The following is a 13,493-nucleotide window of genomic DNA, read 5'->3' on the forward strand; positions in this document are numbered from 1 at the left end:
ATCAAGTTCATCTTTTTTTTTTTTTTTAATTTTTTTTAACGTTTTATTTATTTTTGAGACAGAGAGAGACAGAGCATGAACGGGGGAGGGGCAGAGAGAGAGGGAGACACAGAATCGGAAGCAGGCTCCAGGCTCTGAGCCATCAGCCCAGAGCCCGATACGGGGCTCAAACTCACAGACCGCGAGATAGTGACCTGAACTTAAGTCGGACACTTAACCGACTGAGCTACCCAGGCGCCCCAATTTCATCTTTTACAAAGGCAGAGAAGAGTGTCAAAAAGGAGCCTACCACTGTTAGTGTTTCGGCTGAAACCTGCCTTCTTGCCCTCCTGCCCAAACTTCTAGAACCTTCTCTTCTATTCCTAAGAGCCACAGAAACTAGTGTCCTTGCAAAATACTTTTATCGAAGGAAAGGTAGAGCTGGATAAAGGTCAACAGTGTATCTGCACTAGATTTGGAAGAATGGGTTATCAAAGTGAAAAAGGTAAAAAGGAAAAATAAAGATATAATTTAAAAGGGATCCAGGGACGCCTGGGTGGCTTAGCTGGTTAAGTGTCTGACTTCAGCTCAGGTCGTGGTCTCATAGTCTATGAGTTCAAGCCCTGTGTTGGGCTCTGTGCTGACAGCTCGGAGCCTGGAGCCTGCTTTGGATTCTGTGTCTCCCTCTCTCTGCCCCTCCTCTGCTCATGCTCTCTCTCTGTCTCAAAAACAAATAAACAATAAAAAATTTTTTTAAAGGGATCCGGTAAGGATATATAAAGGGCCTTTCCCATTTCAGCTTCAACAAATGTGTAATTTTTACAAGGGGCTAATGGAATTTGTGTCCTGATCTTGTAAGGCTCTTCACAGACATAGAAACTCATCTTCAACTTCATGCGGAATTCAGTGCTTTTGTACAGAATAGAAAGGAAATCTGGGTGAAATAATCCCTCATACAGCACCTAGATTCACCTCGATCTGTTATTTGTTGCCTCGAGGACTCTTTCTGTGGTTGGGTCGGTGACTTCTGGCTAATTCTGAGTCCTGCTTCTGTGCCTGTTTAACTTAACAAAGCAAAACACCCCATAAAACCTGACATGCAGGTTTTTATGTACCTTGTCCTGTGTTCCACCCTCCTGCTCACAGAACTGTCCACAGAGACGTTAAACTGACAACAGCCTTCTGATGGGCCTATAACTGAGCTTAAAATAAGGCTTGAGACATGGGCTTGCAGCAACCCCTGTTCCAAAACAGGGGTCCCCCCACCCCAATCTTGAATCAGCGTTTTAAAAAATATACTGAAATTAATTTATACATGAGTGGTGAAAATAATATAATAGAGATGGCTTGGATTCACCAGTAAGATGCTTGTACCAACCAGGTTGCTCTGGGAGGGCGACATATCCATGGCAGACATAAAACGCTTGCCGCAGCTGACTGCTCGATCCATGAGGCCAATTAGTCCTTTTAGCTGCACTTAAGTGTCTAAACCACATACATGCTCACCGCCTGTGGCCCTCTGATCGCCCTCTCCTTGGTGTAGTCTTGTCTCCTGGCAGGCAGGGCCAGCGTGACTATTTCTATGATATTTCCTTGACGTTTAGCAAGGGAGATACCCAGAAGGCATGGAAGAAATACTTTATCACCAGGGCACGGCCGAGCAGCCGACTGAAGAACACCTTCACATCTCCCTCCCCTCCACCGACATCCGATCCCTGAAAGCTCAGCTTCTGTCCTAGAAACTTGGCCTGGTGGGGTCAGGCCAAGCCTACCAGCCCTCAAGGCTCTTTATCACCAAGGGGTGGTAAAACCGCCATATTGTTCTCTATTCCAGAGCGCTGGATAACCAGTGAGCTGCTTAGAAGGGGCGTTCTCCCTTGCAGCATGTTTATTTGAAAAGAACAGAAACAAGCAAACAGAATGCTGACCTTTCCTAAATGGGCATAAAGTTGGAAAATAAAATTCAATTTGAGTATGTAATAGGGTTAGGAGCAGAGTGAGATAGTCACAGGGAGAGAGCACACTCTCGCCGTGGAAATTACACAGCCATATGCGAATGGAAATTCTATCCGACAATCTGGAAAGGGTGACTTGAGATCCCAGCCATGCTTCTCTGGGCAGGTGAAAAGCAGCCATGCCCTCCGTATAGGCATGGCCAGTCAGGGGTTCTCTCTCTCTCTCTCTCTCTCTCTCTCTCTCTCTCTCTCTCTCTCACACACACACACACACACACACACACCCCCTTCATATGCACAGGTTATCTGTCTCTTCCCAATATCTGTCCCTCATTTGTTTAACCAAAAAATGATTCTCCCTGGCTTGCAGGGCACACCCATACATACACAGGGATACACCTTTTCTCCTGACCCCACTGCACACACCTCACATTCATACATCACACCCTCAAATACATAGCACACAGACACCCTCTTTACGAACACCTGCAAACCCCACGGACAAGCCCCACACAAGGCTAGCCCATACTCAAGTACACACTCTTCCACCCACTGCACACGTGACTGACTGCTGCCCATGTGCATCACAGGGCACACGCATGCGCCTCCCAACACACAGCACATCAAGGACACTCAGCAACCATTCCACCTGTAACCGGCTACCCGGCATGCCGTAGCTCCCATATGAACTCAGCCTCCGTGCCTCTTTAAGGGCGCAGATGTTTGTAGTGCTGTCTTACCTGGACCACAACCACTTGGATGGAGACATGATCTGGGAGTCGGATCGGTGCCCGGAAATACTGGGACAGAGCAACCAGCAGATGCAAAATGGCTACCAGGCTCTTGGCGTGAACAGCTGAAATAAAAGATGAATCAAAAATTAGAGAATCGTCTTCCAGGTTCTAGGCAAATAGAAGCAGATATTCAAAATGTAGCAGTACCACACCCAATGCACCTTTTATCGCCCCACTAAGGATCTCACAGGCCTTGCCCTTAGGTCCCCTCATTCTTGGCCAAGTCCCATGGAGCTACTTCTTGGGTCATGTTATTGCTGCATTTCCAATATAGAGCCTCTCCACTCTAATCCAGGTTTCCAGTAGGGACCCTGACAGCTGCTGAATTTTGACAAAAGATCAGCCCTCTGCCACCCCCATGTTCTTGTTCATTCTATTTTAATAACCTTGTTCATTCATGTCTGCCCTGCATCATCTTTCCCTTCCCTCTTGACTCTGAACTCTTTGGGTTATCACCACTACCCTTGTCCCAGGGCTCTACCCAAAGCAAGTCCTCATTCAATAAACACTGAGTCAGGAACACTGGATCCTTTCCTTTGTTCAGGGCTTGCAGTCCCTCGAGGAAGGCATGAGACATCTAAAGGCCTTTGTTGCTCTTTGGAGTACCGTGTATGGCCAGCGTAGGCAATGCCCTTCGGGAAGAGCGGGGAAAGGATGTGTACGACCCAGCTGGCTTCTATAGCTCCTGAGCAACATGCTAGATGTTAAACCTATTTGTACTAGAGGAGGGTGGGCAACTGGTGAGTTGTAGATTTCACAGATGAAAGGAGAAGACTGTAATGTAATGGGTACACACAGGGCCAGGCAGACTGGAGCTTCAGTTCTGACTTGACAAGCTCTCTATCTACTGCCTCCATGACCTTGGATAGGCCATTCAAGGCCTCTGAGTCTCAATCTGCTAATCTTCACAAGTGGGGATAGTAGTACCTTTGCAGAAATACAAGTTGTAAGAATTCCCAGAAATAGTATAGACCAAGCTTCCAGCCCATAGCAGATGATAAAGAAGGGTTGATATTTTTTATTGCAACTTACGAGACGACACTTCATACCTACACAATTAAACCATGTCAACTTTCTCCTCGTTCTGTCTCATAAAAGGAAAGCTTTGCCAGGTACTTTACCTGCCTTCCCAGTCCTACCAGTCTCATGGGATCCTCCTTACAGGGAGGCATTTAAGGAAAGAACAACAACAAAAGTGCTCATTTTGTGTACTTAGCACAAACTGGGCCCATTATTAGGGTGTCATTCTGTCTGCCCTGGGACTGATGAATCTGCTTTAACAGGAGATTTAAGAAATCCCCAAGGGGACGCCTGGGTGGCTCATTCGGTTAAGCCTCCGACTTCAGCTCAGGTCACGATCTCACGGTCTGTGAGTTCGAGCCCCGCGTCGGGCTCTGGGCTGATGGCTCAGAGCCTGGAGCCTGCTTCCAATTCTGTGTCTCCCTCTCTCTCTGCCCCTCCCCCGTTCATGCTCTGTCTCTCTCTGTCTCAAAAATAATAAACGTTAAAAAAAAAAAAAAAAGGAAATCCCCAAGAAAAGGAAATGACTCAGACATTCCTTGGGAACTCATTAGGGTTACTTGTTATCACTGCTATTTGGAAGAAGGCTTTCCACCGCCAATGAGCAGCAGATGATCTGCTCCCATTTAGGTCTTCCAGAAGACATTGTCAATTCTGAGCTTTTGGGCATCGTCCAAAGTTTCACCCACAGTTACAGCCTCGGAGGAGGCTCCTGGCCCGGGAGTGACCTACCGACATGGTGTGCTTGCAGCCAGACAGAGGCATAATTGGGTTTGCTCTTCTGATCAGAGCTGCTGTACGTCAGTCCAGTCTCTGAGGGTTGTAAGGACATTTGCTAACTCTACCCTTTCTTCTTTATTTTTTTCATGTTTATTTTTGAGAGAGACAGAGTGAGAGCGGGGGAGGGGCAGAGAGAGCGACACACACACACACACAGAATCCGAAGCAGGCTCCAGGCTCTGAGCTGTCAGCACAGAGCCTGACGCGGGGCTTGAACCCACGAACCGTGAGATCATAACCTGAGCTGAAGTCAGCCGATTAACCGACTGAGCCTCCCAGGCGCCTCTGCCTTTTAATGACAAAACATAGTGCTAGAGAAGATGTGGTCAAAAAGGTTGTTCTTACCCACCAGTGACACTGTACTTCATCTTGACTGTTGTACTGAGCAGTATAGAGCTATTTTATAAGCACCATACAGATGCCAGTCTCTATTGAGGAGTGCTCGGTTCTCCTGGGAAGTTTTTCAAAAGAAATGATTATACAGTTTCTCTCTTCCTCTCTCTTTCTCTCTCTCACACACACACATGTGTAAAGATGTTAATTATTGTGTAATATAGTATTTAAAAATCTGGAAAACACTATAATAAGAGGATAGTTCAGACTGGTGGTTTTCAAAAACATTTTTTTTTTTATTAGGCAGAGAAACCCTTTGTTTAAAAGCCATTAGGCAAAACAGATGAAAAAAAGCACAAGTGTCCTGGTCCCCAAGGCCTAACTGCTACCCACAGCTGCTACTCTCCTCAGTGACGCCTGAGTTCTTCCTGGCAAATCACTAGGTTGGGCCAAGAATGGTTAATAATCACTGCTTTAATAAGTTATGGTATATCCACATAATGGAATAATTTCCACACACTGAAAATCACTGTTGAAACAGTGTAACTATAAATATTAATAGTGTAATGTTAAACAGAAATAATAGAAACAATGTAAAGATACACATTTATGGATATACATACATGTAAATACATATACATATGTGTGTACACACACACACACACACACACACACACACACACGTGCTTGTGGCCAAGACTTGGAAAGGAATATTAAAAAAATGAAAATATGATAGTTTCCTATTTCAAAAATTTTTTAGAATAAAGGTATGTCATCTTTTTTCTTTCTAAAATTTCTTTAGTGTTTATTTTTGAGAGAGAGAGAGAGAGCATGAACAGGGGAGGGGCAGAGAGAGGGAGACACAGAATCTGAAGCAGGCTCCAGGCTCTGAGCTGTCAGCACAGAGCCCGACGCGGGGCTCAAACTCATGAACCCTGAGATCATGACCTGAGCCGAAGTCAGACGTTCAATCAACTGAGACATCCAGGTGCCCCTCATCTTTTCAATTAAGAAAAATCCTAACAACCTTCATCTGTTGGGGTCCCCTCATCATTGCCACATTTGAGCTTATCTCCTGGTTTTCTCCCTGATGCCAGATAGAATCTAGGGATTCTGTGGTCCTGCCCTTGGGTCAGGATGGCACTGTGCAGATTTAGAGGTGGGCCCAGGCTCTACTATATAAATTGGGCACTTAGCCATTGTGCCAGGAGCTGGTGGACATTTTCAAAGGAGCTGCTGAGTTCAGCATAGTCCTCCAAATAGGAGTTGTGGTGGAAATATCAATTGGTGTAATTTTTTTTGGAGACAATTTGACAATACGTATTATGACCTTAGAAATATACACACACGTTGGCCTTAGAATGCCACTCTTAGGTATTTGTACTAAAAAAGTAATTGTGGCTATCAGCAGACAGAACTCATCAGGCTACGTTGATAATAGTGGAAAAATGGAAAACAATCTTAAAATCCATTATTGATTAAATAGATTATACTATAGCCATACGATATCCTGCTACATAATATTAAAAGTGAAAGAATATTTAATGATCTGTGAAAATCTACATCTTATAAACTGATCTCATCTTTGTAAAAAAAAATATGTAATTATGTATACACACATTTAATTTACTTATCTATTTGTTACACACACACTCACACTCGACCTGAAGGGGAACACCGAAGGTTGACAGTCCCTGTCTCTGGGTGGGCAGCTTAGAGGGACTGCATGCGTAGGCTCAGTGCACGGGCTCCACGGCAAGACTCTCTTTCAGTTCTGGCTACACCCGTCACCACCCGTGTGACCTTGGACAAGGACACTCCTTCAGCAAATATTACTGTGTCTGGTATTTGCGAGTTGCTCTTCCACTTTCTGGGTATTCAGTAGTGAAGAAACAAAAATCCCTGACTTCTTAAAGCTTACATTCATGGTCTCTGAATCGCTCTCTGCCTCTATTTTCCCATCTGTAAAATGGGGATAATAGAATTCTTACCTCAGATGGTTGAGTGAGGATTACAAGGATGAAAATATGTAAACGGTTTAGAATAGTACAAAGCATACAGTAAGCACCATAGATATGTTAGCTGTTAATATTCAAATTTGTTTTCATTTTATAGCTTTTTAATCATGAAAATTGTTGTGAATAAAGCAAGAAGAAAAGGTAGACCTCCCTAAAGCCCTAGATCAAGAGCCTTGGTAACTCACAGCTGTCCCTGCCACCTTCGTCCTGAGTGGAAAGATGACACAATGTCTAGGAGCTAGAGAGAATAGCAGAGGGGAGGGACAGAACTTCTCTCCAGGAGTTGGACCCATCACATCCCTTATGGAAGAAACCATTCATGCTTGTAAACAGTCATCACAGGGATCTAGCCACTGAGAGAATGATCCCTCCGGCCTAGTACTTCATCTCCGTTTTGGAAATCTATCTGACAGGAATAACTCGAGAGAAGCAAAAAGAGACCCAACCTAAGACATTTGACTTGGCCCCGACAGTAGCCAGTAGGTGAGCAAACATCCTAATAGGATCAACGTCAATGTAGGGTTTAAGATCCCTATGGGACTTTCTACCCAGTGAAATAGAAGCAGCCATCAAAAATAATGGCTACCTGGGATAGTGAATACATGGGATAATGAATACCACATGGGAATATAGAAAATCTGATATAATATTAAGAGAAAATAACAAAACACAGGAGTGTGAGTAAACATTTGCATTGATAGGGACAGTAGTGGGCAAAAAATGAAAACAGCCAGAAGAGAGTGGCAACACGGGTGATTATTTTACTCGTACACATATCCCCATAACAAATGAAGGGTGTGCCTGGGTGGCTCATTCAGTTAAACGTCCGACTTCGGCTCAGGTCATGGTCTCACAGTTCGTGAGTTCGAGCCCCGCGTCGGACTCTGTGCTGACAGCTCGGAGCCTGAAGCCTGTTTCAGATTCTGTGTCTCCCTCTCTCTGACCCTCCCCCATCACGCTCTGTCTCTGTGTCTGTCTCTCAAAAATAAATAAGCATTAAAAAAATTTTTTTTAAAGAAATGAAGGTAAACATGAAACAAACAAATCATTAGAAGCCACTAAAGACCATGGTCCTGAAGTGGCTTTAAAAAGTTCCATGCTGGGACGCCTGGATGGTTCAGGATTTTGGCTCAGGATGGTTCTGAATTTTGGATCAGGTTGTGATCTCGGGGAGATCCAGCCCCGCACTTCCTGCTCCATGCTGGGCATGAAGCCTGCTTGAGATTCTCTCTCTCCCTCTGCCCCCCATGCCCCCTTGCTGGTGCAAGTGCTCTGTTTCTCCTTCTCTCTCAAAAAAAAAAAAAAAAAAATTCTATTCTATCTCAATCTTTCCGAAACTGGGTTCCCTGGTAAGTGAAAAGGTGTTTTGTTGGGAGGGGTGCATGGAGATGGTCCACATTCAGGGAGGAGGAAATAGGTTGAAACAAAACTAAGCAGGGGTCTTTATCAGAGGACTTTAATGCTCACGACTATTGTGGATTTCCGCAAGGTAGATGCAGTTCCCACACTAGTAATCAGGCGCCCTCCCCCCTCCTCCAACACTGTTAGCATTCCTGGCCTTTGGGGCAGCAATCAGGACCCAGGGTGTGGCTTCCCCTCTTCCCGGGTGTTTCTCTCCATCACACAGAGGTCGCCCTGTTTCAAGCACTGTGTGATGTGCACGCGAAGGTATGATTATGCTGAAGGAGGTACCTGTTGTCTCACCTCCAATGTCAGTTGCTAGAAACTTGCTGAAGAGGTTGGGTCTGGCAGCTACTGGGTCTAAGCTGAGGGATACAGATATCCTTTTCCTTTTTTTTTTTTTTTTTACTGTTTATTTATTATTGAGAGACAGAGAGAGACACAGCAGGGGAGAGGCAGAGAGAGAGGGAGACACAGAATCCGAAGCAGGCTCCAGGCTCTGAGCTGTCAGCACGGAGCCCGATGCGGGGCTCGAACTCACAGACCGCGAGATCATGACCCGAGCTGAAGTCAGACGCTTAACCCACTGAGCCACCCAGGTGCCCCAAGATTTCCTTTCCTTTCCCAAGTTGGAAAGGTGGTTTTTTGGGGGGAGGGGGAAGGTGTCCATTTTAAGTTGTTTCAACTGGATATGATTTTGTCTAGAACTTAACCCCTTAATACTTAAAAGCAGAGAACACGATCTAAATCATTTTATTAATCTGAATTCATATTTTCATCGATTACAAAGAACAAAACAACTCTGGACTCCCTCTGAGAAATCTGAGGTTGCCATTGGAGTCACCTGATCTGCTGGTTCAAGGCTGATTCTGTTATGGACTCATCACATCCATATTAGCCTGGCGGGCTCTTAAAGTAGCAAAAGAACAAGCAGTTTATAACTTTTGGAGATGTTCAAGCGACACTGGCCGCGCAACCTGAATTTGAAAATCCTGTTCCAGGGCCTGCGATCTCAGCCCCAGACCTTTGCTCCTTCTGGAAAATAAGGGGCTGAGAGGAAGGGCATGGGCTTCAAAACAGAGCCAAGTCCGTGCTCCCCTGCTCCTCAGCTGCCTGAACGTAGGGATTTTGGCTTCTTGAAGCCTCTATGAGCTGGACACGTGGCTTTCTCAAAAGGTTGTACAGGGGCTTAGAAGTAGCTCAATCCGTAGCAGTCTCCTCTGCTCCCTAGCTCACGTGAACTTGCTACAAACGGCCTTTCACAGAAAAGCACACTGGCTTTGGACCCTTTGTCATTTTCCCAGCAGCACAGAGGATAAGTTCTCTAAAGAAGGGCACGTCTCACTCAATGATAAATGGGTTTGCACCCACCCGGGGCCTGCCAGCATTCTGGATGGCTTTGTGGGGAAACCCCAGGGTGGGGGCCACAGGGGACATTTAACCGTTCCATCCTTTTTTGTAAAACTCACAGTCCACATTCCACTTGATGCTCCTGGGAGGAAGCTTCAGGGTTTCGTTGACCTTCTCCAGGACGGTCTGCAGCTTTTGCTTCTGAGCAATCTCTGACTGGGTGACTTCAGCAACGTTCAGCTTCTCGCTCTCAAGTTTTTCTGGGGTGACAAGGGCGGGGGGAAAGAGAACAGCTGTTATCTCCGGCCACAGACACCCCTAACTCACACGCTCGTTCACTCGCTCCCACAAACACACATGCTCACACGTTCACTCGCTCAGCAAGTGTATACTGAGCACCTGCTCTGTGAGGGACACTGCTCTCCCCGCCTCATCTGATGTGTCACCAGTATTGAGAGAGCTGTGCGAGCTCAGAGTGGGGCATGTAGCCCATCCTGTCATACCTGAACTCTTTCCCAGCATTCTGGATTTTTCCTTCTCTTCATCTTTGCCTTCTCCAAGCATACTCTGGGACCCGACTGAAAAGGCTTGCGTGCCTCCCCTGGCACTCCTCATCATTCAAGGCATTTTGTATGTGTCATGTGTAGGTATGTGTCACGCTGAATCACATTTATCTGTTTTATTATTTTTTTAATTTAAATTCAAGTTAGTTAACGTACAGCTCAGTCTTGGCTTCAGGAGTAGAACCCAGTGATTCCTGTCTTATATGTGACACCCAGTGCTCATCCTAAGTGCCCTCCTTAATGCCTATCACCCATTTAACCCATCCCCCACCCACCTCCCCTCCAGCCACCCTCAGTTTGTTCTCTGTATTTAAGAGTCTCTTATGATTTGCCTCCCTCTGTTTTTATCTTATTTTGCCTTCCCTTCTGCTATGTTCATCTGTTTTGCTTCTTAAATTCCACATATGAGTGAAATCATATGATATCTTTCTCTGACTTATTTTGCTTAGCATAATATATTCTAGTTCCATCCATGTTGTTGCAAATGGCAAGATTTCATTCTTTTTCATTGCCAAGTAGTATTCAGTTGTATATACATACACCACCTTTTCTTTATCCTTTCATCAATCGGTGGACATTGGGCTCTTTCCATAATTTGGCTATTTTTTTTAAAAGTTTATTTATTTGAGAGAGACAGAGACAGTGTGAGTAGGGGAGGTGCAGAGAGAGAGAGAGGGAGAGAATCCCAAGCAGTCTCCATACCATCGGTGCAGAGCCTGACGCAGGGGTGAAACTCAGGAAACCGTGAGATCATGACCTGAGCCAAAACCAAGAGTTGGATGCTTAACCGACTGAGCCACCCAGGTGCTCCAATTTGGTTATTGTTGATAGTGCTGCTATAAACATTGGGGTGCGTGTGCCCCTTCGAATCAGCATTTTTGTATCCTTTGGGTAAATACCTAGCAGTGCAATTGCTGGGTAGTAGGGTAGTTCTATTTTTAATTCTTTGAGGAACCTCCACACTGTTTTCCAGAGCAGCTGCACCAGTCTGCATTCCCACCAACAGTGCAAGAGGGTTCCCGTTTCTCCACACCCTCGCCAACACCTGTTGTTTCCTGAGTTGTTAATTATAAGCTTTCTGACAACTGTGAGGTGTTATCTCATTGTGGTTTTGATTTGTATGTCCCTAATGATGAGTGATGTTGGGCATTTTTTCATGTGTCTGTTAGCCATGTGGATGTCTTCTTTGGAAAAGTGTCTATTTGTGTCTTCTGTCCATTTCTTCACTGGATTATTTGTTTCTGGGGGGCCAGTTTGGTAAATTCTTTATAGATTTTGGATACTAATCCTCTATCCATATGTCATTTGCAAATATCTTCTCCCATTCCATCGGTTGCCTTTTAGTTTTGTTGATGGTTTCCTTCCCTGTGCTTTTTATCTTGATGAGATCCCAGTAGTTCTTTTAGCTTTTATTTCCCTTGCCGCCAGAGACATATCTGTTTTAAAAACCTTCTTTCCTTTTATTATTTTTTTAATGTTTATTTATTTTTGGGACAGAGAGAGACAGAGCATGAACGGGGGAGGGGCAGAGAGAGAGGGAGACACAGAATCGGAAACAGGCTCCAGGCTCCGAGCCATCAGCCCAGAGCCCGACGCGGGGCTTGAACTCACAGACCGCGAGATCGTGACCTGAGCTGAAGTCGGACACTTAACTGACTGAGCCACCCAGGCGCCCCAAACCTTCTTTCCTTTTAAACCCACTGGAAATGTAACTTATTTGATGTGTCCCATTTCATGAATTTTAGGGCGCACTTTTTTGTTGTTGTTTTTCGCTTTTTAACATCCCTGAAATAAGAGTGTCATAAGATGGATGGCATTCTATAATCGTTGTCAGCCAGGTGGAAGACAGGGGTTCTCATTGCTTCCACGTGTGTGCACTGCGTCCTACCTCTTCATAGTGTGGGCACTTCCATACCTTAATAAGCCTAGAAGAACACTTTCAAAAAGTAGTAAATAAAAATTCTAAGGAATTGGTAAGCTTTGAGTAATAGTAATTGACATGATTTTTTCTTTTTCTGAGTGGTACTTAAAAATGGTGTGTTTTAAAATCAATTTTTCTTGCATCCAATGGTATAACTTAATACTTAAAGGTCTACATTTTTATCTGTTAAAGAGAACAGCTTTGAGTTAAATAATGGGAAGTATTATCTGCTGTTGGATTCACCGAATCTACTCTCCACAACCCATTCAAGATTGATAGAACGGACACTCCAAAATATGCTTAAAATGTCTTTTCTCCACATTTTTAAGGAGCACCACACAAAAGAATTAAACCTACAGCAATGGTTTCCCCAATGCTTATAGTATTTCTTTTATTTTTCTGCAGTTATATCTTATCCAGCTCAAATGTGCCTTGGGTAGTTATTTGAAGATGAGATTGTTCATTGGAGAATTTCTGCAGTTTTCTATGGATTTAAGAATTATTTTCGGGGTTGGGGGGAGGGCGCCTGGGTGGCTTATTCGGTTAAGCGTCTGACTTCAGCTCAGGTCATGATCTCATGGTTTGTGGGTGTGAGCCCTGCCTTGGGCTCTGTGCTGACAGCTCAGAGCCTGGAGCCTGCTTCGGATTCTGTGTCTCCCTCTCTCTCTGCCCCTCCCCTGCTCACGCTCTGTCTCTCAAAAATAAACAAACATTAAAAAAAAAAAAAAGAATTGTATCTGGGACACTTGGGTGACTCAGTCGGTTGAGCATCTGATTTCAGCTCAGGTCATGATCTTGCAGCTCGTGAGTTTGAGCCCCACATGAGGCTCTGAGCCAACATCTCAAAGTCTGGAGCCTGCTTCAGATTCCGTGTCCCAATCTCTCTCTGTCCCTCCACTGCTCATGCTCTTTCTCTCTCTCAAAAATAAATAAACGTTAAAAAAAGAAATTATTTTCTGCACCTGGATAGAATGAGCTCAAGCTATTTTCACCTCGAAGGCCCAAGTATTATCTTTCTCTTCTCTTTAGTTGCTTATGGCCATCATTCTTTTTTTTTTTTTAAGTTTATGTATTTTATTTTTGTGAGAGAAAGAGAGAGATCATGCATAAGTGGGGAAGGGGTGGAGAGAGGGAGAGAGAGCGAGAATCCCAAGCAGCCTCCATGCTGTCTGTGAGCCCGATGTGGGGCTCTATTTCACGAGTGAGATCATGACTTGAGCCAAAATCAACGGTGAGACTCTTAACCGGCTGAGCCACCCAGGTGCCCCAGGGCCATCATTCTTTATTTCTAAATGTCAGGGATTTAATAAGCCTATATTTATTTTTTAAATTTATTTTTATTTTTTTATTAAATATAATTTATTGTCAACTTGGATTCC

At 44.6% G+C, this 13,493-nt stretch overlaps 1 protein-coding gene and 2 long non-coding RNA genes across 10 annotated transcripts in view; 1 reads left to right on the top strand and 2 right to left on the bottom strand.

The window, feature by feature from the left end:
• PARVA (parvin alpha) overlaps window positions 1-13,493 on the bottom strand; it is a 192,012-nt gene that overhangs the window by 41,693 nt on the left and 136,826 nt on the right. For all 7 annotated transcript variants that reach the window (XR_003425072.2, XR_003425071.2, XR_008290460.1 and 4 more), the window contains exons 5-6: window positions 9,750-9,890; window positions 2,675-2,790 (exon numbers count right to left, since the gene is read on the bottom strand). Coding sequence is in view for 2 of the 7 variants with exons in the window: in XM_027073117.2 (XP_026928918.1) it covers window positions 2,675-2,790; window positions 9,750-9,890 (257 nt within the window). In the remaining 5 variants the exon portion in view is untranslated. The remainder of the gene's footprint in view (window positions 1-2,674; window positions 2,791-9,749; window positions 9,891-13,493) is intronic.
• The window catches only part of LOC106971843 (uncharacterized), an 82,290-nt gene that overhangs the window by 35,398 nt on the left and 33,399 nt on the right, over window positions 1-13,493 (top strand). The gene's annotated exons all lie outside the window — the stretch shown is intronic.
• On the bottom strand, window positions 1,933-2,668 carry LOC128311824 (uncharacterized). The gene is made up of 2 exons (XR_008290462.1): window positions 2,219-2,668; window positions 1,933-2,179 (listed from the first exon to the last, which is right to left on the bottom strand). It is a non-coding gene; the product is annotated as an uncharacterized LOC128311824 (long non-coding RNA).

This window comes from Acinonyx jubatus, chromosome D1, assembly GCF_027475565.1.
Source record: "Acinonyx jubatus isolate Ajub_Pintada_27869175 chromosome D1, VMU_Ajub_asm_v1.0, whole genome shotgun sequence".
Taxonomy (NCBI): Eukaryota; Metazoa; Chordata; class Mammalia; order Carnivora; family Felidae; genus Acinonyx; species Acinonyx jubatus.